General features: G+C 39.9%; 1 protein-coding gene across 1 annotated transcript in view; it reads right to left on the minus strand.

The window, feature by feature from the left end:
- Positions 1–26,005, minus strand: part of LOC105387415 — a 147,816-nt gene that overhangs the window by 78,768 nt on the left and 43,043 nt on the right. The window contains exons 8-10 of the mRNA XM_048628109.1: positions 20,757–20,894; positions 5,593–5,735; positions 5,040–5,185 (exon numbers count right to left, since the gene is read on the minus strand). Of these exons, the coding sequence (XP_048484066.1) occupies positions 5,040–5,185; positions 5,593–5,735; positions 20,757–20,894 (427 nt within the window). The remainder of the gene's footprint in view (positions 1–5,039; positions 5,186–5,592; positions 5,736–20,756; positions 20,895–26,005) is intronic.

Raw genomic sequence — 26,005 nt, forward strand, 5'->3', positions numbered from 1 at the left:
TTAAAAATATCGAGCGTTCACTGGTGAAGAAAGAAACCTCAAACCAAACCTGGAAATGCGACTTATAGGTATAGATTTCACTTCATTGCCATCCTTTCATTTTCATCGACACTTTATGGCTAGAATAGGCTGCCATAACGTTGAAGAAGCGAAATAATTTGGCAGCCGCTAGTGGTACTGATGGGGCAGCAGGGACGCATTGAGAACTGATGGAGCTGTCTCTACTACTAGGCTGCTGATGAAGGGGCAGTAGGGCGGCTGGCTAGTACCTTGCGGGCTGATGGGGCTGCTGATGAAGGGGCAGTAGGGCGGCTGGCTAGTACCTTGCGGGCTGATGGGGCTGCTGATGAAGGGGCAGTAGGGCGGCTGGCTAGTACCTTGCGGGCTGATGGGGCTGCTGATGAAGGGGCAGTAGGGCGGCTGGCTAGTACCTTGCGGGCTGATGGGGCTGCTGATGAAGGGGCAGTAGGGCGGCTGGCTAGTACCTTGCGGGCTGATGGGGCTGCTGATGAAGGGGAGGTAGGGCGGCTGGCTAGTACCTTGCGGGCTGATGGGGCTGCTGATGAAGGGGCAGTAGGGCGGCTGGCTAGTACCTTGCGGGCTGATGGGGCTGCTGATGAAGGGGCAGTAGGGCGGCTGGCTAGTACCTTGCGGGCTGATGGGGCTGCTGATGAAGGGGCAGTAGGGCGGCTGGCTAGTACCTTGCGGGCTGATGGGGCTGCTGATGAAGGGGAGGTAGGGCGGCTGGCTAGTACCTTGCGGGCTGATGGGGCTGCTGATGAAGGGGCAGTAGGGCGGCTGGCTAGTACCTTGCGGGCTGATGGGGCTGCTGATGAAGGGGCAGTAGGGCGGCTGGCTAGTACCTTGCGGGCTGATGGGGCTGCTGATGAAGGGGCAGTAGGGCGGCTGGCTAGTACCTTGCGGGCTGATGGGGCTGCTGATGAAGGGGCAGTAGGGCGGCTGGCTAGTACCTTGCGGGCTGATGGGGCTGCTGATGAAGGGGCAGTAGGGCGGCTGGCTAGTACCTTGCGGGCTGATGGGGCTGCTGATGAAGGGGCAGTAGGGCGGCTGGCTAGTACCTTGCGGGCTGATGGGGCTGCTGATGAAGGGGCAGTAGGGCGGCTGGCTAGTACCTTGCGGGCTGATGGGGCTGCTGATGAAGGGGCAGTAGGGCGGCTGGCTAGTACCTTGCGGGCTGATGGGGCTGCTGATGAAGGGGCAGTAGGGCGGCTGGCTAGTACCTTGCGGGCTGATGGGGCTGCTGATGAAGGGGCAGTAGGGCGGCTGGCTAGTGCCTTGCGGGCTGATGGGGCTGCTGATGAAGGGGCAGTAGGGCGGCTGGCTAGTACCTTGCGGGCTGATGAAGGGGTAGTAGGGCCCGGCTGTACTGCCGGGCTGGCTAGTACAGTGAAGGTCAAGTACTCCTGACACCCCTATATAGCTATAACTACAACCCTCCCACTTAGGCGGCACCTATATAAAATAACCTTGAACTACATAAACCTTGTTTCGTTACTAAGACTTCTGTGTGTGCGTTAATATTGGGTAGGCGTAAGTGAAAACAGCTAGATTACTTTTTGTAATTTGGATTTTTATTTGGATGTACACGGTTAGACAGGTAAGACGATAAAGAGGGAAGATGTCAGTTGTACATAGAGCACATTGCTTTTCTTAAATAGAATACAATCACACAATAAGGTTGTACTGGTTTATATCATTATTCCAACAGTGGCCCTTAAACCAGTATAATAATATGTACTGTGACCTTACTCCTTACACGTGAAACTAATTCACAAACTTAAGTTACAAAAACAAAAGTACTTATAACAGAAACCAAAATCATTTCAAAATAAAATCAGTCTCCATAAAATAGTGGCCCTTAATAAAACATTCAAATAACAACAAAACAGTAACACAACAATAGGGGCTTTTACCCTATAAAAATATAAGTAGGTACAACAACAGGAGCATTTACCCTATAAAACACATAAGTACCTATCAACTTATAAATCAAAGTACATTATAATATCAAGCTTTGGTACTGGAGAGGGCAACTGTTAGTTGTTTAAGACTCTCTCCCATGAAGTAACAGAGTTACCTAATTTAAAGACGTACCCTTTATATCACCTACGGACAATCTCGCAGCTGGCCCAATCGCATCAACTTAACCTTTGACATCTAGGCCGCTCTTACGATGCGATTCACCCTGAGAACTCACACATCAGTCGGAGTCCATAGAATCCAACGTAGAGTCTCCTGGTACATAGGTGGGATCAGAACCTGACGTTTCATTGTCTGACAATGACAACTCAGAACTTGATGCCCTTGACACCACGCTTCGCCTCTCTGTAGGCACAACCTGCTGACTTGGAGAAGGACCTGCACTAGCAGCGGAACCATCAGATGGCATCCTTTCCTCGCTGCTATTTGCCGAACAGTCCAACTCCACCATGTAGAACATGTCACCATCATTACTAACTTTCTTTAAAAACTTATTTTCGAAGAATGTGACATTTCTAGCTTTTATGCACTTACTTGGATTACAAGGATCTAGCAGTCTGTAGCCCTTACTGTCCTCACAGTAACCGACGAATATGTACTCTTTGCATTTGGAATCTAGTTTTGTTCGATTCTCGGTAAGAGCATACACTACACAACCAAAAGTACGTAAATGGCTTAGATTTACCTTTTGATTGGTCCATCTCTGTTCAGGGGTAGCTCCAGGCACAGCACGGCTTGGGCTTCTGTTTTTTAAATATACAGCCGTATTAACAGCCTCTGCCCATACCCTCTGGTCTAGTCCAGCGTCCAGTAGCATACATCTGGCCTTCTCGACGATCGTGCGGTTTGCCCGCTCTGCCACACCATTTTGCGAGTGCGGGATAGTAGTTTGATGTCGGATGCCATGCTTCTTGAGGAATTCCCGGAACTGAGAACTAACATACTCACCTCCATTGTCGCTACGAAGCTCCTTGATTTTCTTGTTTGTTTGATTCTCCACCATTGCCTTGAAATATTTGAAGTTTTCGAAAACTTCACTTTTATTTCTTAGAAAATAAACAAACGTCTTTCTACTGTAATCATCGATAAACGTCAATACATACTTAGCACCACTGAAAGATTGCACAGGCATCGGACCACACAGATCCGTATGTACAAGCCCTAACACATCTGTGGCTCTGCTCTTTGATGCCTTCGGAAACGGCAAATGACTCTGTTTACCTTTGACACAAGCAACACATGCTTCAAATTTACCTACGTCATAATCAACACCATCACACATACCATTTTTCAGAAGACGCATGCTTCTGGCATTCAGATGACCCAACCGGCGATGCCAAGTATCCTGGGTAGTTTTGTTCCCAGATTTAGCCGCCATGGATAACTCCTTCTCCTCAGGAACAGCAGACTCACTGCTTAAATCTGATTCAATCTGTGGACAAACAAAACAGTTGCCCTGCTCCCTACCTGATGTTCCATCATTCAACTGATACATACCATTTACATGACTGGCTGTGGCAATAATCTCACCATCATCATATATTTTACAACTTTTATCATCAAAAATAACCCTATAACCCTTTTTAGTTATAGCACTGACAGATAACAAGTTGGCTGTCAGTTTAGGTACATACAGAACATCGCTGATAGTCTTTACTTTTTCCAATTGAATCTTAACATTACCCTGTCCGGCTGTAAAGATCTGCTCACCATTTGCAACGCATACTGCAACAGGCTTGCTTTCACGGAAATCAGTCATCATTGATTTGTTTCCACACATATGACTCGTCGCCCCGGAGTCCAGGTACCATCGATCACGCCGCATCTCCGCTGACAGTGCATTCAACATCAGCGCTCCATTCGCCCCTTTGCTTGACAGCTAGTAGATTTGTTGTCGTTGCTCGGAGTGCTTGACTTCTTTGGGCAGTTCTTGATACTGTGTCCTGGTTTCTTGCAGCGATAGCATTTGAAATTCTTCTTTGCTACAAGTGCTGTGGCCGATTCATCTTTACCTGCTCTTCTTTGGCATTCTTGTTGTAATTTCGCTTTGACAACTTGGCTCGACAGCTTGATATCCGAGTTCTCAAGTGCCATTATCAGTGGGTCGTAGTCAGGTGGCAACCCACTAAGCAATATTACCGCCAGGAAATCGTCGTCTAGAGGTGCTCCTATGTCTGTAAGTTGCTGTGAGACATCACTCACCCTGCCTATGTAGTCTTCCATGCTTTGACATTGATCGTACTTTGTCGCGAAGATTATCCTCAAAAGACTTAACCTTCTGCACAATCCTTTGTCTTCAAAAGCTTTCTGTAAGTTGTTCCAAGCTTCGTAAGCTGTGCTCGCGTTTCTTACGTATGTGAATATTGACGGCTGCACCGACAAACATATCTTCGCGAGAGCCTTTTGTACACGCTTTTCGTCTGAACAACTCTCACTTTCGCAGCAATCCCAAAGATCTTCGTGTATAAGTAACATTTTCATTTGAAATTTCCAATTAGTATAATTATCCATACCTCGTAGTTTTTCTAGAGGAAAAACAGTCGCCGCTGTGTTCGCCATACTCATGACAGTTCACTATTTTACGATAATTAGTTTAAATATTATCAAAATAATATGCTCAGTGTTTTATTTAAGCTCTGGGCCCATAACCTATTGGGTAGGCGTAAGTGAAAACAGCTAGATTACTTTTTGTAATTTGGATTTTTATTTGGATGTACACGGTTAGACAGGTAAGACGATAAAGAGGGAAGATGTCAGTTGTACATAGAGCACATTGCTTTTCTTAAATAGAATACAATCACACAATATTGTACTGGTTTATATCATTATTCCAACAGTTAAAAGATGGCGCTAAATATCGACTTTTATTAATTTAAGCGCCATCTTAAATCAAATATTGGAACTAGCTTCATAAAGTTCATGCCAGAATGTTAAAACCTGTGTTGTTCACTTTTAACTATTGCAAGCCAGCTCAGTGTGATACGAAGTGATTGCATTTTTCACCAGTTTAACTACTTGACGGTAGTACCGGCTAGTACCTTGCGGGCTGATGGGGCTGGCCAGGGCGTGCGGCGTGAGGCTGCTGATGAAGGGGTAGTAGGGCTCTCGCTCGCGGTTCTCGCAGCAGTAGACCAGTCTCAGCTGCGAGCTGGCCGTGGAGCAGCCGCACACGTAGCACACGAAGCTGGAACATGGGGAATAACTGATTAGTACACTAGAAATCATGTTATGTTATGACTAATACGCAGATGACACCTTTATTGTTATTAGTCATGGGAGAAGAGAGCGGAGAAATCGCATCTGAAATAAGACGATTCGGAGGGAAACTAAAATAACCGACATTAAAATCTACATGTGTTTGTTTAGGTAGGCAGTTGGAGCGCAAGAACAAGTCTGAAAATGTAAAAGGTCAATCTGCGAAAATTTCGGCTGTTAATTTTACCTATCATAGCTTGAAAAGGCACAGTGTTACCTTGGTCTTAATTTGACGTTATTTCACCTGACGATGTCTGATTCTAATGTCCAGCGCCATAAACGGCTCAACCCTTCACTCCTTGAGACCACCAACAGCTAGTGACTCTCTCTACTCACCTGGCGGAGTGCTTGTCCCGCGGGGAGTGCGTGGCGGGCGGCTTGTCCCCGCTGCTGGCCAGCGACAGCGGCGAGGGCGGCAGCTGCGAGGGCGGGCGGCTGCGCAGGCTGTACACTCGCTCGGCGCACGGGACTCCGCGCATCTGGGGGGCGGAGAAATGGAGGAGTTATTGTTGGTGGTCGAGAGAAGGATGAATATACATAATTATAAGGATTGTATCTGGGGGCAGAGAAAAAGACAAGTTATTGTTAGAGGCGGAGAGAAATGATGAATGAAATTATATGGATTACAGATTTGCAGACAGACAATTATACACGGACTTGAATTTAATTAAAAGACAAAGTCTGAAGCCAAGTAAGAAAGAGGTAGGAGTTATACATCATGGGATTCATGGATATCAGAATAAAAAAGTGACAGTCAAGTTTTTACTCATTTGTCAAAGTAAAGGTTGAAGTTTTGAAGTACTTAAATATACGGTAGGAGAGGCATAACATTCTGAGTTTTAATTACATTGTTGAGTATTAATTATTGTCATATTAATAAATAGGGATCCGGAAGTATACAATCATCTTCATATCATAATCAGATTCATAAGGAACTGGTCAAATCTATGGGCCACTGCGGAAAATATATCTTAAATTCTATTTATACAGAACCGGATACGATTTCATTAAAACTACATAGGTTTTAATCTTTAAATCTAAGTAAATGTTTGTAAGATAAAGATTTGTAAGATAAATATAATTTAGATGCTCATAAGTAGGTACTTAACTACTTAAGATTGTAATGAACGATCGGCATTATAAAATCGTTATCTTATCATTAAGTACACTTGATCACGTGAATTAGACTTGTTCAATAAACTAGATTTTAATCTTTTAGCAGATATTAGTGATAATCTAGATCAGAAATATATGGAAACTATATTTATAAATATTTATGATGAAACAGCAGATACGATATCCGTTGTAATTAAATCAATAAATCAATTGAAGATAAGTCTAAAAATATTTAGATAAGAGGGAAACAATCTACCTGACTAGACAGAATTAAATTACATACAGTTTGTTATTCGTTGCATACAGTAGATTTAACTTAGAATACCCGCTTTACCCTAAAGGGTGAATCAATTATAAACAAATTAATTTGATATCAATGTTACGCCCTTGTATTTCTTAGACATTACTAACAACCGTTATTTCCAAGTCATAGTCTTACGTCTGTACGGCCATCAATTGGAGGTCACTCCACCTTCACCAAAACGTAATGCCTACGTCCGCCTATATCTCTAAACATCCCTACAAAGCCGTAGCTACCACAGCGCGTTTTCATCAAGCTAGAGACTCAACTCTCCAGAGGTCAGCACACATATCTGAGGACGTGACACGTGGGTGCCGCTCGGAACAACGGGGCTCAGAGGTTATCAGTTATCTGCGGAGCGAGGTCGTGTGTCGCAACGTAGGGTCGAGGGGTTGCCGGCGGACGGATAGCCGGGATGGGCTGGCTTATTATTGGCGACGCTGGCAGATATAAATATGTTTGTTGGGTTGGGGGTATTGGGTTAGATAAGGCTGGATTTCGAAAGCTTTGCTTTTACTAGACTAGATTAATAGAGTATTTTTGATAGAATGACGACCGATTGGCGGACGACCGATTGGCGTAGTGGTTAGTGACCCTGACTACTGAGCCGAAGGTCCCGGGTTCGATTCCCGGCTGGGGCAGATATTTGTTTAAACACAGATATTTGTTCTCGGGTCTTGGATGTGCCCGTAAAATGGCAATAGGCCCGCCCCCTATTACATTGGGACTAACATAACACTCTGGCGAAAAGTGGGTGCAGCGATGCACCTCTGCCTACCTCGCAAGGGAGTAAATTAGTACAAGGCGTGAGTGTGTGTGTGTTTTTTTGTTGTTTTTGATAGAAATAAGTACGTTATGTTTTTTAAATATTATGGTATCAATGATGAATATTGTGACTCATTTAAAAGCAATCAGTGGTTGAAAGTCAATTTATGCAAAGATCACATGGATAGAACTATTTACGCAGTCATTTAATTATAAAACATCTAATCTAATAAAATATATAATAACGACGTAAACAGAGTCGTAAATAATGACAGTAAAAAGTCAATTGACACGAGTGATTTTGTTTTATAACGTTATCGATCAATAGCTACTGAGTTGTAAACATATTATTATTTTGAATAGCGTAGGTCAAAGGTCCACGCCCTGAGACACTCCCACTGATTCCAGGATCATTATTACAGTTCTAATTAACAACACATTAATATGTTAGCCACGTGATGTAGGAAAATGTGATTAGACCTACCATATAATTTTTCCTCTGAGACATAATTAAATCAAATCCATTATGAGTAGATTGGACAGTATCGAATGCCTTTTGAAATTAAGATAAAAACATTACCTAGCCATCTTATCTTTTATGTGGAATAAGTTAATGTAGTCATGTATATGTCGCAGGCATCTGGTTTAATCTCCTGTTTGGTTGAACCGCTAGCCCGTTCATTGGATGACGCTACTCAGTTGAATGACTAAAGAACAACTCGTCAAGTGGTTGACTGTAACCTCCAACGTCTTGACTGAACGTTATTCAGCGAAGTCGTTAAATGGGATATAGTATAGCAACTTTATAATGTCTGGTTAGGATGAACATGACCAGACAAGAGTCAACAAAAAGACTATGTTACAAAGCTCTCATCTCACAAATTAACTAAACAATAACAATAAACGTACCTTGATATTGTTGTTCATAATTATCCAGTTTCAGCACATTTTTTTCTTTGAAACTATCCGCCGGCGGTGTAATAATAGGTAAATCCATTCTGTCACACAATTTTAACATAAATAACGCACTTTAAAGCTAATTTATTTGCAAAAAATTACAATACAAGTGCTTGTTTTATGTCAGCTGTTCGCTGTTAGACGCCATATTTGTTTTATTCACCACCTGACTGATTTTAAGTCCGCTAACTAGTTGGAAGTTTTGTGACGCTTGTACAATCAACGTTCGGCCTAGTCATACAACTGAATAGCGTCATCCAATGAACGGGCTAGCGGTTCAATTAAACAGGAGATTAAACCAGATGCCTGCGACATATACAAAAATATCTCGGTTTATAAGAGTTATTAAGCCTATTTAATCTATGGAGCACTTACAATTGATCCTAACAGAAGCTTAGGATTATTAGACTATGAATATACTATTACTTATGAGTTATTTTGAATGATATTTGTAGATTATTATTCAAAATAAAGAGGAACACTAAATTATTGTCCTAGTCTAATAAACTGTGCTCGTAGTTTATAATATTTTAGTTTGCGCTTTGAATATCTAATAAGAAACCAGATAAGGCTGGAAAATCTGGTTGAAGTGAAATATCAGGAGAACCAGACGTAACTAATTTTGTAACTGTAAAGATAACGAGCATTAAACATGTAAATACAACAGATTTTTACGGGTGTCATTTAAACGATCGCCAATTAAATCCGTTTTGAATTTGCTAAATAATAGGTTTGAAGGCAAAATAGTAGATTTGCCAGCAAATTTTTGCCCCCAAACAATTTTAAATCAATTCAACAATTAATCACTTAAAATTGCCGGGATTTATGATCAAGTGGCAAGTTAACATTTATGTATATATTTTAATAGGTATGTCCACATAACTCGATGTTATGTTTAATATTTAAATGAAACAAAAAATTAAGTTTAAATCATCAATATTCTTAATTAAAAACAACATAAACAACCTTCTTCTAATTATAACTTAAACCTTAATCTTCTTCTAATCAAAAGCAATCTTATTGTAATTAAAACTTAAACTTCCTCTTTTCATCATCATCATCATCAGCCAATAATCATCCACTGGTGGAGATAGATCCGCTCCCAAGGAGTGCCACAACATTCGGTCCTCTGCCTTCCTCATCCAACCACTACCGGCTATCCGCCTAAGATCGTCAGTCCAGCGGGCAGGAGGGCGTCCCACGCTCCGTTTGCCTGTTCGTGGTCTTGACTCGAGAACTCGTCTACCCCAACGGTTATCGGTTCTTCGGCAGATATGACCAGCCCACTGCCTCTTCAGCTTGCATATTTTGACAACTAAGTATGTCGGTAACCTTGGTCCTCTGACGGATAATCTCATTTCTGATACGATCCATCAGAGAAACTCCAAGCATAGCTCTCTCCATAGCACCGTCTCCGCTAATTTGTAAACTCATGTATTAAATTGCTAACGAATTATAATGTTTTAATAACTGGACCAATCATAATGTAACTACTGCAATGCTGATAAAATATGAATTAAAAAGAAATCGCAACATGCGACCTAGAGTCAATATATTTGCTGGCAAATCTACTATTCTGCGGGCGCAGTTATTATTTGAGGAGCAAAAATAATATTCTGCATACAAAGTTTTTATTTATGTAATGAACTCAAATTTTTTTGCAATCCATCTATTATTTTAGATTTTTGTATTGATATTATTTGCTGATTCATACCAGAGGACACTTTTTATTTATTTGAGGACAAAAATATATTGTTGCGGTTGATCTTTTAATTTGCTGATACAAGTTGATGACAAAAATAAACTTTGCTGGCAAGAAATATAGTTCCCGATTTTTACAATGTCTTACGATATGCAGCATGACCTATTCTCTGTCGTAGTGCACGGTGAATAGACGATATAAAAGACTCAAATGGACAGTTTCTAAGAAACTATTAAGATGAGGTGAATTGTTAAGTCAATGAAATATGTGCGGTTTACTGTAGCCGATAAAGAAAGGCAAGAGAAAAATCGGCTAATGAGTAATGTAAAATAAAACAATCACATTTTACAAGAGCTTTAAACAGCATAATGATTAAGTCTGGAATCTGGAATATGAAAGGCTCAATATGTAAATATTTACTACCTTAGAGGTAGATGTATAAGACAGCGGACTAAACTACCCATAAAAGTTATCTCTGCATGTAAGTGTAACAATATTATAACAATGTGACGAGATAAACTGTCATCAGGGTTATCAGGAGTCATTGTTTCATTCAATGACGTGTTTTTACTGAGGACAGTGCTCTTACTTGGACACTGATTAATGATTATGAAGTCATTGAGTTTGTTGATGTTTCAATTTGCTATAAAACACCTTCAAAAAAAACATACCCTTGCAAAGATATGTATATTTTTTCTATCGTCTATACAAAATGACCAAGTCTAGGCACTATATCTACCAACACGTTACTAATTTTCGTAAACTTCTTGACAATTACTGTTATATTGATTGCCAAATAAAGGCTATATTATAGGTTTAGAAACTGACGTAATTGGAACAAAGACAACTTAATGAATAGCAACTATATAAATAGACGTACTCAAATTAAAAGTTTCATAAGTGTACACCTACTTGGAGATAAAGTAAATAATATTATAATTTGCACTGAAAACATCTAGAGGCAGAGGGCAACCTGAAGACTTACAGGGTGAACATAATTGTAAATGTAAAGCAGCAAATTGCGATATTCTTACTTTTGCACTATATTATTATGAAAAACTACATGTGGTAATGTGTGCAGTCTAAATTTTATGAAATGATAGTAATTTCAAACATCTACAGCACACTAAAGGGAAGGCACCTGTATCAATGAAACGTAAACGTAGTGCAAACAGACAAATACACGGTGTGTGAGCACAATACAGATACAGGCTGCAATATTGTATCTACGAACAATACCCACTCGTTTTATTCTTCGTATTAATACCTATACTGGGCGGAAATTTATCAGTGAGCGACCAAAAAGCAGGCCAATGTGACCGAATGTAGGTGACACTGTGCATTGTAATTGGAACAGAAAGTGTCGTCAGTGGATTTATTTTGAAAATATGGCTCTGGTCTAATAGCACGGAGCGTATTTAAGACGTGACATAAGTTTTGCATCGCGCTCACTCACATCGCGCAGCCTCAAGAGCGAGCGCGACGGAGAACTTTTGTCACGTCTTAAATCCCCGTACTAGCCCTTCTTATCCTTTCCAAAAGAGGTTTTTTATTATTCTAATAGATCCAGACATTTTCCTACCCGTAACCTGTACCTTATCACTAAAACTGAAGCATCATTTCACATACTTGTCTCATTATTTTTATACATTTCATTACTGTATATTGTTATCACCATCAGCCTAAATACGCTGTCCATTATGTGTATTTATAATGTGCGTGATGTCTGGAAAATTTGAATGTAGCTATCAGCAGATAAGGGCACACATTTTCAAAGCTATCAGTTTATTTACAACTTAATATCAGTAAGTACCTACATTGACGTTCCGGATTAAACCAGTAGCAACCGGTGTGGGTCTGATAAAAAAAATACGTTAAAGAGGGCTCATATACCTTCGCACATATACATATTATGTAAATACTGTAAGTATTTATGTAGCAATACTGTTCGCGACTGCAGCGCCGCGACCGCCGCGCCGCCAGGTGGCGGTCGGCGGAAACTAAAAACAAAAGAACTGAAAGAATCCTCTGAAAGAGGCCTATAGAATTTTCACTTCTCAATCTGAACTCGTCACGATACGCATCTGTATAAATTGTATTATATTCAGTTTTCTTTGTAAATAAACGTAATATCACCACAAAACCTATGGATTATTAATCGCTTGAACATAAATTTGAGGAGGATGAGGAAGTGTCCCGGCGTCAGCGGCGAGAGGTCGTTCGGGTCGGCGGAGAGCGGCGACAGGGGGCGGGAATTTAGGACGGCCTCGATCTGCGCTAACACAGTACTAAATTCCTCAAACGTTAATCGAGCATCACCAACTATTCGCCTCAGGTGACTCTTGCAGGACTTTACTCCCGCCTCCCACAAACCACCAAAATGAGCAGAGTAAGGAGGGATAAAATGAAATTGTATACCCTGATTAGCCGAGTGATCAATGACCTTTCGTTTATTTTTCTCACAGAGTAAGGGAAATTGCGTTTCTACGCCTACAAAGTTTCTTCCGTTATCTGAAGTAATCGAAATTGGTTTACCGCGTTTACTATAGAACCGAATGAGCGCTAGAACATAATCATTTGTCGATAAACCGCTTACTAGCTCCAAATGAATCGCTCGCGTCGAAAGGCAACAGAAACGTAGCAAGTAGGCAGCTATACGTTGTTTAGTGAAGTCAAATAAGTCATCATTAGGCTGCGTACTCACTAAGCTCGTCGTATTATTTGTCGGTTTCATTTCAGGCAGTGACTCGAAATGCACTTGATTCGTCTGACTAGCTGGCTGGCAATCTCCGAGAGATTCAACTGGTTCGTTTAATGGCATTCGTACTGAAAACCTACCACTAGCTTCCCGTATTGTCGTACTAGTAAATAGATCCTCGCATTTTTGTTCGTCTAATGTAAAACTCGGTTTACTGTTAGGTATTTCCTCAAGTTCACAGAACTGTCGTAACTGTGAATCAATCGTTTGAGTGAAGTTGCACTGAACTTGATAATTCATGCGCAAGTCAGTGTTTGGAATCGGCCCTGAAACTAACCATCCTAACTTAGAATCGATTAAGTAGGTACCGCTCGATAATCGTATTTTTCCTGATTCTATCAAATCCCAGAATAAATCAGAACCTATCAGCAACTCGACTTCTGAAGGAACGTGAAAACTAGGATCCGCTAACCGTATATTTTCAGGGATTCGTATATTTTGCACATCTACACGGGTAGATGGCAAGTGTGAGGTAATATTGGAAAGTACAATACATCTTAAAGGTGTACTGTAATCCTGTACCTTTGATCGCATGGTGATATCGCATAAGTGACTCGAATTGGTGTGCTTGTTACCTACACCTGTAACGTTTAGAGTGGACTGTATTAATTTCGTATTTAATCGTTTACTTAATTTCTCCGAAATGAAATTGTGTTCGCTGCCATTATCTAATAATGCACGGGCAGTGTGATACTTATTATTATCACCGGCGACTTCGACTAGCACGGTGGACAATAAAACCCGGTTTAACAGCTGATCGTTATACTCCGTATTTGTGTTGCTTGGTTGCGACCCTAGTGTGCTAGACAATGACACCGACTCTTGAACTTTGTCGGGTAACACGCGGGTACTGCTATCGTTTTGATTCGTATGAAGTAGACTGTTGTGTTTTTGTTGACACTGCCTGCACGGCCCGAATAAACAGTCTGCTACAGAGTGACCTGCCCGTAAACAGTTCACACATAAACCGTTTTGTTGCACAATTTTCGTTCTTTCACCTACAGCTATGTTAAGAAAGTACGAACACGTAAACAAAGGATGACTTTTGTTACACATTACGCAGCTCCGTGGTGATCGTTTATCTGTCGACTTATTTTTATGAGTGGAGACGTAACTGTGTACATAATTATTTTGTGAAGATCCTTTCTTTTCGTGTGCCACTCTGCTTTCGGTTGTGACTTGTTTAACTGTGCTTTTTGAGTTAGATTGATTCGCATTAATCATTTCTAAAAAGTCTGCCCTATTGCGAAGAAACGTCATTAAATCGTCTAACTTTAGTTTATTTGACTCCGAATTAGTCAGTAAGGTACCCTTGTGCTGTTCCCACTCTCGCTCTGAGCTCTCATCGAGTTTAGTAACAATCAGATATATTAATAACGTATCCCAATGGCTCGTGGGCTCATGCAAGGTTTGAAGTGCACGTAGGTTCCTTAACACCGTATCTATGAGCTTCCGTAACTGCCCAGGGGACTCCTTACTAACCGAGTGAATGTTAAAAAGTGATTTAACATGATTATGAACAAGTAGCCTATCGTTATGAAATCTCTTTTCGAGAAGCTCCCAAGCGTGCGTGTAATTATCCGCAGTAAACTCTAAAGCACTAATAACTTGAGAAGCGCTACCAGTTAGTGACGATTTTAAGTAGTGAAACTTTTGAATGCAATCTAAATCAGTGCGTTCATGAATCATCGTTACATATGAGTTTCGAAACTCAAGCCAGCAATCATAGCTACCGTCAAAGGAAGGGAGTTTAATGTCAGGCAATTTTATATTAGCGAATGGAGCGCATTTGGCACTAGAACTAGGCGATTCATCGTCAAGCAAGCATTTAGCAATAGCTATGAGGTTAAAATATTGTTCCTCAAATGACTCGCGGTAATCCAACTGCAACATAAGCTCATCCTCATCGGCTAATCCTTCTATATCGCTCTGAATGGCATTAAAACATTTGAATGTATCCTCCATCGACTGAATTCTAACGCTAACTTCGGTTTTTTGCAATTTATCTAACGTACTATCTTTAAATTTTGTAACGTACTTTTCGAATATAGTTAATCTGCATTTTAACGTACCTCTCTGTTTCTTAAGGTCGCTAATGCGTGGATTACAAGGTGACCTACTTCTACTAATATCCTCTTTACTCATTTTGGCAGTTTATAGAATGCAAGAGTACTCACAGTTATCCTGTGCTGCGCGCGCCAACCTGAGCCGAACAGCAGGGTCTCGTGTACTGAAAAGTGAGTGCACAAGCTATGTTAACACAGATCTCTGGCAAAGGGCAAAGGAATATGTAGTAGGAATGTCTTGACCGTGTTCTCGACGCCGCGCTGACTGCGTGGAGACCGCCTCGAAGTGGTGGGATTCTCGCTCGCGTCAGTGGGACATCTGCTTCTCTCGTATATGTCTTGATTCAGGATACTCGTCCAGCGTATCTGGCGTCTGATCCAGTGGTTCTGACTCGTCGACTTCGTATTCGCCGCACGTACTACTGGATTCGTCGAAGTAGACGTGGCTCGATGACTCGTATATTGTATTTTCGAATTCTTCAATTTTCTTGTTTTATACGGCTCCGGAGGTCCAAATTTATGTTCAAGCGATTAATAATCCATAGGTTTTGTGGTGATATTACGTTTATTTACAAAGAAAACTGAATATAATACAATTTATACAGATGCGTATCGTGACGAGTTCAGATTGAGAAGTGAAAATTCTATAGGCCTCTTTCAGAGGATTCTTTCAGTTCTTTTGTTTTTAGTTTCCGCCGACCGCCACCTGGCGGCGCGGCGGTCGCGGCGCTGCAGTCGCGAACAAATACTATGTATGGTTTATTTATTAGTAGGTTGTAGTTTGGTACACCGCCTACAAATTTCTTTAAGGGCCGATTTTTCAATGCTCAGATAGACAAACAGATAGCGTTTATTCGACAGATAGCGAAATTTTCAATTTTTCAACCGTCAGATAGAACTTATTCGTCCAATAACTCAGTTACCTGGAGAATAAATCTATCTGCTGCTTGGGCCGCCAGATAGTGCTTATTCGATTGATAATTTGACATTGTTTGACATTTGAGGTTATTAAGAAAGTACTTTTTTGTGTTTATACTTATACCAATTCTAAAGTATACGAGCGCAGAGAATAATCATCATTTTCAATTGATATTTTCGATGATATTGATGATATGGCGATCGAAGAAGAGGCAGTAATGAACGAATATATTAATCCATTTGAAAGGAAAGTCACAGTCGTCAAAACGAGGCCTGATCATTATAGTATGGGGGATGCAAAAGAATTTCATCGCCGAAAGGCACCAGACTATGTAGAAACATTATGTTGATTTATTTTCAATCATTAATTTTATAAAACAGGAATGTAGCAGCACAGCACAAATCACAATTGAAAAATGGTTAAGCAACTACCAGGCCGATAAAGAGCCAAATAAAATTATTCGTTAGATAGTTATTTGACGTTTTATCCTGGCATTGAAAAACCTGCCCTCAGTACTTTTTTTTCTGTAACTGACAGATGCATGTACGAGCGATAAGGCCGCCTATTGCTTAATGTTTCTAGTATATAAGTATTTTGTGTCTATTCTGTTATTTTGGTGACCCATAAAGATATATTATATATCTTTTCAAATTTGAACTAGATCTTACAGCTGAATTCAATTTTGATGACGAGAATACTAGACTAGGACCTAGGACGTCAAGAGTCTCATGACATTTAAATAAATAAATCTTATATTGGCAATAGTAGCTTTCAGATAAAACACAAACCAAACTTGTATGAACCTTTTTTTAGGGTGGTGAGTGTTTCTTAACATGACTGTGTTTATGTTATAGAAATAGTACCTACCTACATACTTTCTTGTGTAAGTTTTTTGTTTAGCCCTATTTCAATGCTTATTGTACAGATAGAACAAAGTTTACATTATAAATAAACATTTTCTTTTGTTGTAAGTATTCAATCCACTTTTTATTATTACAAAGATTGCACAAGTGTTTTAAAACACACATTTATTCCTAGTGTATATACTGTATAGGTGTATAGGTTTAAGTGTTGGTTTACTTATGAATAGGCACATATTTTAGCCTTTTTTATTGTCACGGGTAAATATTGAGACAAGTGTTAAATTAACTTTAGATAATAATATGTATTATACGACTTTGCCACTTGCCACCCAACATAGTACATTGTACAGTCAGCGTCATTATACTATATTTAATATAGCAAGAGTCCTAATATGACAGCAAGATATACCTCTGATTGTAGTATACTTTCTTAAGGGAGAGTAATAAACCTAACAAGACTTCTAAGGTAACGAGCAATCCTAGCACTGGGCGCAAGACAAGAAAAAAGCTTAGAGTCTCGATCACTCAGATTCACTTTTTTCCGTCGTGCACGTCTTGCGTAGGTCTATACTGGAAGACTAAGTCTAACTTGAACTCTGATAAAAGATCAGATGAACCTTTTCAGCTGAAAACAATCGGCCACAACCAAACATTAAAAATTACACCCTAAACGAAGAATTGAATGCAAAATGTAACCTTTGCTTATGTCTCCAACTACAACCACACATGTTTAAACAAAAACCAACCCCAAAACAAAAGGACCAGACCCTATAATCCACCGGCGACAGTCGCTCCTCCTTCACTCCACTGCGATCCAACATCGTCCGTCACTCACACTTCACTTGACACTTTACCCAACACTTAATACGTCACTCAGTTGCACACAACACTATCCTAGCTATTACGGACCCATCATTACTTTGTAGTCTACAAAAACACTGTTTTATTTGAGAAAGTTTCGTAAGACTTTACAACCCAATGCGTAAAAGACGTCTGCTCTCCGCGACGGTCAGAATAAGACTGCGGTGTAGCTCGCTCTTATCAGTCCCGTGCTGTGATAGTGCTCAAGTATCATTGGACTTTAACGATCCTGGTTCGGGGGTGTGGTGATGCTTTGCGCCTCATGTGATGGTTGATATCGTATCATTGTAATGGGTTTTTAAGTGATATGATACGGATGATTTTTGAATACTACTTTGAGTGCTAATGACAACGAAATGTTGGTTTTATGAAGAATACATTCACAAGTAAACGTCATCAGGTAGCACCAGATCTAGAATAGGGTTTGTCACTGTGTCAGTCAGATTAGTGTCAGTCGCTGACAGACCAATGTGCGTCGAATGTATAAGAGAATAGGTTATACGTCACTCGATGAAGATTTGTTTGTGCTAATATAGAGTATATTATATTTCTATTGCATGAAAGCACAACTAATGCTGACATCATATTTATTTATAACCTTAATAAAGAAGTAATCTTAACCGCTAGACTGTCGACATTGGCTAGCTATTACGGACATATTTGTGATAAACCCCAGCCACTCGGGTCATGCACGAATGTTTAATTTCAATAATTAGATACCTAAACACTCGCCTTATGTACTTATTGAGTAAATCTTGCTCTGTCAAGTACATGGAGGTAGTAATTGTTTGTATATGAACGGTAAATGTTAGTGATATGGTAAGAAAATATATTGATTACTTTGTTTAGTAACCAATTCAGTAAATACATTATATGACAGGGTATTCCTCTTTCGAGGCTAAGTGATATGACGTGAATGATTAACGTGATGAATCAAAGTAATCGAAAGAAAATAATTATACAGGGTGTTGCTAAAGGGGCATAGTAAGCCAAAAGCGCGTGACTTCAGGGTTCATTCCAAACAAATGTTGTGAGCCATGCCTTCTATCAGCACTGACACTATTTTGACTGGCTAATCTTTTACAAACCCTTGATCAACCCTTGTGTTTGTCAACGACACGCTAAAAAGAAAATTGACTTCCACATGGTGACGTATCATATCACACATTATCATAATAAAAAATCATGTCCATATTTGAAAGTATTACATGTAACGGAACTATAGTCTTACAACTACAGAAACTCTGTAGAGGCGTGGTACGTACTGTTTGACTACCACTTGACAAAATAACGCTAACAGTTTTATTTGCTAACGATTTTACCTCATTTCACCAGACGTTTACTGTGTATGACTAGCGCCTGCCTGTATTTTCAGTATAGTAGTTAAAGAACCTAAAACACAAGAATATTATAGGTATATGTCGCCCTCTGTGTGTTGAATATAAGAACCTGAATACTACTCATCATCATCATCATCATAAGCCTATGTCAACCCACTGCAGGGTATAGGCCTCCTCCATGTTATGCCAAGTCCCACGGTCCTGTGCTACTCTCATCCAGTTTGGTCCAGTTACTCTCCTAATGTCATCGGACCAACGGGTCGGCGGTCTACCGACTGATCGCCGAATACTACTACTGAGCAACAATTAGATTTCAAAGAGCCTGGCCACATAGCCATCCCATATAATTCTATAAGAAAATGTTAGAATATTAGCCTAAGCGTGACGTAGCGACAACGTCATACACTATTGCGACTATTGTGGAATCAAATCATTTATTTGATTTGTTTGCCAAATATTGTGAGAATATTATAAGCACGTTTCTACATGCCCAAATATTATTGAACGTACACGCCCATATAAAATACGTTAATTAAAGGGTAAATAAGATTGAAACCTTCTATTCTACATTATATAAGTATTGTTTTGGCGAATATTTCAGAGAAAAAAATATGAATGGTTGTTGAATAGAAGTATTTTCCCCATCAACTTGTACTTACTTATTACCTTTAACAAAAATGGTGAGATATAAGTATAACATCCGCAAATAAAGAAACAATATATAAAATGACTTTCCTACTTCCACTAATGAAACATCCGTAATTTTTAGCTTCGTCGATATTACCAAATTTCTACAGATCCTATCTATTTTGTATACTTAGGATCAGTAAATAAGAAAACTACACACAAAGGTTAGTTTTTCCGTCGCGTTAGATAATAACTATAATTGTTATTTGTTAACTCTCGCTGACACAAATTAGACGGTCTCGACTAATATTTGAGTGGCTTTATCTACGCGCTCGTACAATTACGTGATTAGAAAAAAATATTATCAAATTAAGTGCGCAGTGTCCCAATATAAGATTCAGAGTTAAATAAAACATATTTATTTGTCGTTATTATCATGTTTAAATGTTTTAAAGATAGAGAGAAGGCTTTTTTCGTATACCTCTTTGAGATGCGCGTTGAGTGTGCCTTACGCTGTTCGCTCACCATTCGTCTATTGCGGTACTGACGCGCTCTGAAAGCCCTCTTATGATAACTTTTATCGATGCCTGCCACATGGTCTTTCCCATTGGACCCTACAGTGACCAGAAGGGCTAGCATGGATCGCATTTAAGACGTGACAAAAGTTCTCCGTCGCGCTCGCTCTTGAAGCTGCGCGATGTGAGTGAGCGCGATGCAAGACTTTTGTCACGTCTTAATTGCGCCCCGTGCTATCCCTGCTGTTGATGCTGGAGGGTACCTGGTACGTTTTCCACTGCTGCACGAGGTGCGGCGGGGGTTGCTCGGTGGAGCGTACGGCCCTGTGCAAAGAAACCTGACCCCCTCTCATAGTAACTATGCTTCTGTGAGGAAGCGGAAAGCTAAAGATCGCAACCAGTGACGTGTTTTGGGATAGGCCTTCGTCCAGCAGTGCTCTATATAGCATATCATCAGCATAGGCTCAGCACAAGCTTGCTTGTGTTGGGGTCCACCAACCCGCACTTGGCCAGCATGGTGGACTAGGCCTAAGCCCTTCCTTCATTGGAAGGAGACCCGTGCCCCAGCAGTGGGGACGTAATGGGTCGTGATGATAGGCTGATTATGATGATGACTGTACCTGGTAGGCGTTCCACTGCTGCACGAGGTGCGTCCTTGGGCCGTCAGTGACCTGGCTGGCCTGTCCTGCTGATGATGATGATGACTGTACCTGGTAGGTGTTCCACTGCTGCACGAGGTGCGCGGTGCAGGCGGCGCAGGCGCGCACGGTGCCGGCGGCGTCCTTGGGTCGCGAGCGCGGCGGCCGCGGGTGCTGCTCGCCGAATATAGGGAAGTAGGGCTGCTTCGTCTGCGGACGGAGAGATGGGAGAGTTTTAGAGAACTGTTGAGAAAGGGTTTAATATTCAATCAAATAGAAAAACTAAAATAGGTAAATTATTTATTGATGTAAAAGAGATCATATGAGATTGGGGCATAAACACATTTGAATAATGGAAACAGGCGTCAAACTATGCAAAAGGGGTAATACTAGAGATGATCATATACAGTGGTATTAGAATATAGATAAAAACAGAGATAGGTAAATGGGGCCACACAGACGATATACTGCGAGCCGCGAAATCCAACTGAAAATCAGTTCATGAGACAGTTGAATATTTGTTAAGATATTGAAATCAATCTACTTACACCATTTCGGAAAGGCTCAATCAATCAGGAGAAGAAATGGCAAGAAACTCCACGACCATCTTTTTCATTTAAAAAACTGAAAAATATTGGGCGCAAATTATTGCGCATGTCTGATAATAATAACTTTTAAACTTCATTTACACATTAGTGTGCGTTTAACCTTAAACCAAGAAAACGTGAGCCCGCGAACCCTACACTCCACTAACATTATAATTATATAAACAACAAGCCGGCCAGCCCTGATTAATCGACGTCGTTAGTCAGTAATATTTTCCATCGCTCAGATAACCTGTTGCCACTTCACCCGGCGATAGTGGCGCCCCCTGCCCCGGCGTGGCCTGTGACTCCAGATACCGAGTGTTTGTACTGTTTATAGAGAGGCTGATTAACGTCGGACCACGGCCGATATGGGAACTAGCCCTTGGGTTATTTATAGGTTTACGGATGTGGATTTTGCTGCGTAGTTCGATGGGTTTCTTTGTTGAGATGTTATGTGGATTTGATTAAGAATTTAGAGATGTTATTTTTTAAATATTTCTGGAACAGCGTGACGAACGTGCGACGAAAAATAAATAAATAAAAGTTAACTTGGATTATTTAAGCTTATATTTAGTCGTGCGTCGTGAGCTCATCTATTGGCCCATCAGATCAGGCTTAATCGCTGGGTGCCTAATATGCAGCACTTTCTAGTTACTATTAAGGTGCCTAAATATGTTAATGAAATAGACACTAATACGAAAATTAAGTCGTTTTATAAAATTAGATCGTGACGTGCTACGATTTCATTTGATATTTTACTTCTAGAAAAGACAAATTGATAAAAAAATGGGACAAAGTCATAAAGATAAAGTCACCAATCATCCTCGGTTTTCTCACGGGAACATTTGAACTCCATTACCGATAAAGAGAGGTCTTATATGTTTGTGCACTATACTATGATTGTCTGTCGTGGACATCAGGAAAAGTAATAATGTTATGTGATTGTTCTCACACATTCAGATCTATTTATCTGATATAGGTATAATATGCTGATAAATATAGATCTTAAAATATTATGCAAATAAATTGTAAATAACACTAATTTTGAACCCGTGAATATTTTTGAAAAGCAGGCACGTTACCCATTACGATAATAAGTCAGATGATAAGCTTATGACCTGCCTTAATTTATGTAAAAAAGCGAGATAAACTTTTATAAAGTCAACCAGTTCAATTCATGATAATAATATAATCCAACAAGATATTTACCATTGAATCGTCTCTTTATATGCCTATCGAATGATAAATCTTAAACTCTAAAACTAATTGTTCCTGTTTAACTATAATGTAAGCTAGGTATATATAAATGTGCATATGTGCTACTAAGCTATGATAAATTTGTTATGTAGTGCGACTCCTTACCCACAGTCAAACCATATCAACATTTGGTTTTGTGGGATGTATGTAATAGCATAAGTTGTTTTCTTTGAATAAAGATTTATTCTATTCTATTCTATTCTATCTGTTTTACTATAGAAACAGCTATCTACGTTTAAGAACCAGTTTTGCGTTTAATGTAAATAATCAATATCAGTGAACATTCGAAGCGTATTTTGATAGTGAATAACACAAAAAAATTGGTCAAGTGTACCATATTCGTACTAAAAATAATACAGTAATAAAGATTGTTTATTTCGTCATTCATATTAATTATGTTGATACACAAGGCGGAAATATTAATAATATGATATCATGTAACAAACAAACAGTAGTATACATGCTAACATAAGAGCATGCTACAGAGTTAATAATTGGCATATGACCTTTTATACTTTACCCTTAGTACCAATAAACCCAGCGATAGCTACTCCTGATGTCTGAGCATTAATATATAGGGATAGTCTATATTTATACATAGTAGGGTTGGTTGAGGAAGGTGGAAGACAGTTTTTTGCTGTGACGTTCATACGGATAGACCTCTATATACCAATTATTATATATCTATGTATTGCAACGTTGCTTACTATGTGCGTACTCGCCAATATTTCAATTATTTACCGTAGGGTTTGTATTTAAAATTATCATCGAATTGATTTCTTTTAATGTCAGTGGCGACATCTACATTTAAATGTAAAAAACTGCCACACTCAATGAATTATTCAATTATTTAGTCCGCATTAAGCTTACTATACCTCATTCGGGGAAACGACGTAGCAAAGCGCCCTCTTTGTCCCACATTTCCATACACAAGACAAAGACGACAAATGAGTTAGCCACGCCCATTTGGCTACGTGATTACCTAAAATTGTAAAGCCGTGTCTACACTTCTGAATTAAAGTATGGAGTAGGAAATAAAATTGTGTATGTTCATAATAATATTTTTTATTAATCTCTTTCTGACGACTCATCACTCCTATCATTTACATTTATAATAAATGATTCATTAAAATTTTCAAAGTTGTGGTCCATTTTTGACGAGGGCGAGAGCGAAAGTATACACGGGAGACGTCCGAACGGTACAGAGAGCAACGACAGACTAATTATGACCTACAGTGTAATCGCGCCTTAGCGTCTTATCTATGACCAATCATATGCTTTCGTATATTCTTACGAGGGCGATACCGAAATGATCGGGAATAGAAAAAAGTACAAAGATATCATAATATTTTTTTTTTTATTGTTTTTCAAAGTAGTCTCCGTGACATTCAATGCACTTTTTCATTCGATTAAACCAATCATTGAAACAGTAATTCCAGTCTGAAGTGGATACTGTCAAAACAGCTGATTTGTAAGCTTCGACCGCCTCTTCTGGGCCGCTAAACCGTTGACCACGTAGCATATTTATCTTTAATTCTTGGGAATGTAAAATAATCATTGGGGCTCAGATCAGGGCTATACGGAGGATGGTCCATCAACTCCACGTTTTCCATATTTAAAAACGTTCTTGTTTTGCGAGCGGTATGAGAGCTTGCATTATCGTGGTGAAGGATTATACGACGATTCGGGTTAGTTTTACGAAGTTCTCTTACGACTTCCGGCAAACAAACTGTTGTGTACCAATCAGCAGTAACCGTCCTTTGTTCTTGTAATGGAATCGTAGCCACATGGCCAGTTTTCGATACAAACGAAGCGACCCTTTTTTTTGACACGCTGCGTGAGCGAATAACTTTTGTTGGCTTGACCTCACCTTCGAAGACCCAAACTGCCGATTGATGTTTTCTTTCGGGCTCATATGAATAAATCCACGATTCATCACCAGAGACGATATTGTAGACAGCATTTGAACTGCCTCCATTGAACCGTTGCAGAGCAGATCGACACCAATTAACACGAGCCGACTTTTATTCCTCGGTCAAACGGTGGGGCACCCAGCGCGAAACTAACTTCTTGACACCCAGTTCTTCATGTAAAATGGTTTGAATGGCTGTCATACCAATGCTGAGAGAAGCCCGAATCTGCTCGTATGTCACATGTCTATCTTCTTTTATTAACTGGCGTACAGCATCGATGTTATCTTGTGTTACCGCTGTTTTTGGCCGACCAGTAGAAGGGACTGTGGTAAGAGAGGAACGTCCACGGCGAAACTCAGAATACCAACGATATATAGTCGTTTTACTTGGTGCTTCAAGTTTATAAATAGAAACAAGCTCGGCGAGACATTGTTCTTGAGATAAACCTCGACGAAATTTGTGAAAAATTATTGCACGGAAATGTTCCCGCGTAAGCTCCATTTTTTACACCGACTTGTCAAATTCAAATGGTCAATACTCTTTTATTTTTTACTTTTTTTAAAATTTGAAAATGGAATTATGTTTGAAAAAACACTACATTTGATACACCAAAAAGGTTTCACTCTAATTTATTCCTAAGTATTCTATTCCCGATCTTTTCGGTGTAGCCCTCGTAGTACTACGTCGTTTCCCCGAATGAGGTATAGCTTTTAACTTTCCGCTGGCTTCGCCTATTCCAACAAAATGATTCACTATTAAAACTATTGGCAACTCCTGCCGAATAGACCACACTCTCGTTTTCCTACACTCGTAGGTAGATGTCGTTAAGGGTAGGTAAGACAAAAGGACCTCTCCGAACGCAATGTAGATGTCAAATATGGCCGTGTCAAGTATTTTTTCTCCGTCATACGTCCGTCACGCTGTCCTTGTCCGTCAGACATCCGTCACGCTGTTCCTGTCCGTCACACTACTAGGCTAGGCGCACCTACTGATAACTGAAACTGTTATTGTTACCTAAATACTGTTATAATAGTAATTATGTAATTGCACTAACTATTAGCTACGGAAGAGCGGTGCTTCCTGTCACAGGCTCGGCTTAAAAGGAGGCACCAATCACGGTTAATGTATGCATGTTCCTCATCACGACTCATCACGTCCCCACTGCTGCGGCACGAGTCTCCTTCCAATGAAGGAAGGGTTTAGGCCTAGTCCACCACGCTGGCCTAATGCTGGTTGGTGGACCAAGCAAGCTTATTTATTTATTTATTTATTATAAAAACAATAATGCTTAACAGCTATGGCCAACACGCGATTATTGCTAGGTAGTACAACAATTATGTATTTACAAAATAGAATCTAGCATTCAACAAATACAATTAAAATTATACAAAAAGAAACATAAAATAGAACATTAAAAAAAACAGAATTAAAAATCTATATAAATTGAGATCATTTTAAACAATAAATAACATACATCTTAGGAACTAAGTACAACTTTACATAGCCTAATGAGAGCAGGTAATGTAGTGTGATGTATGTCGGCATCCTGACATCGCTCTAAAAA

This window comes from Plutella xylostella, chromosome 20 (assembly GCF_932276165.1).
Source record: "Plutella xylostella chromosome 20, ilPluXylo3.1, whole genome shotgun sequence".
Lineage (NCBI taxonomy): Eukaryota > Metazoa > Arthropoda > Insecta > Lepidoptera > Plutellidae > Plutella > Plutella xylostella.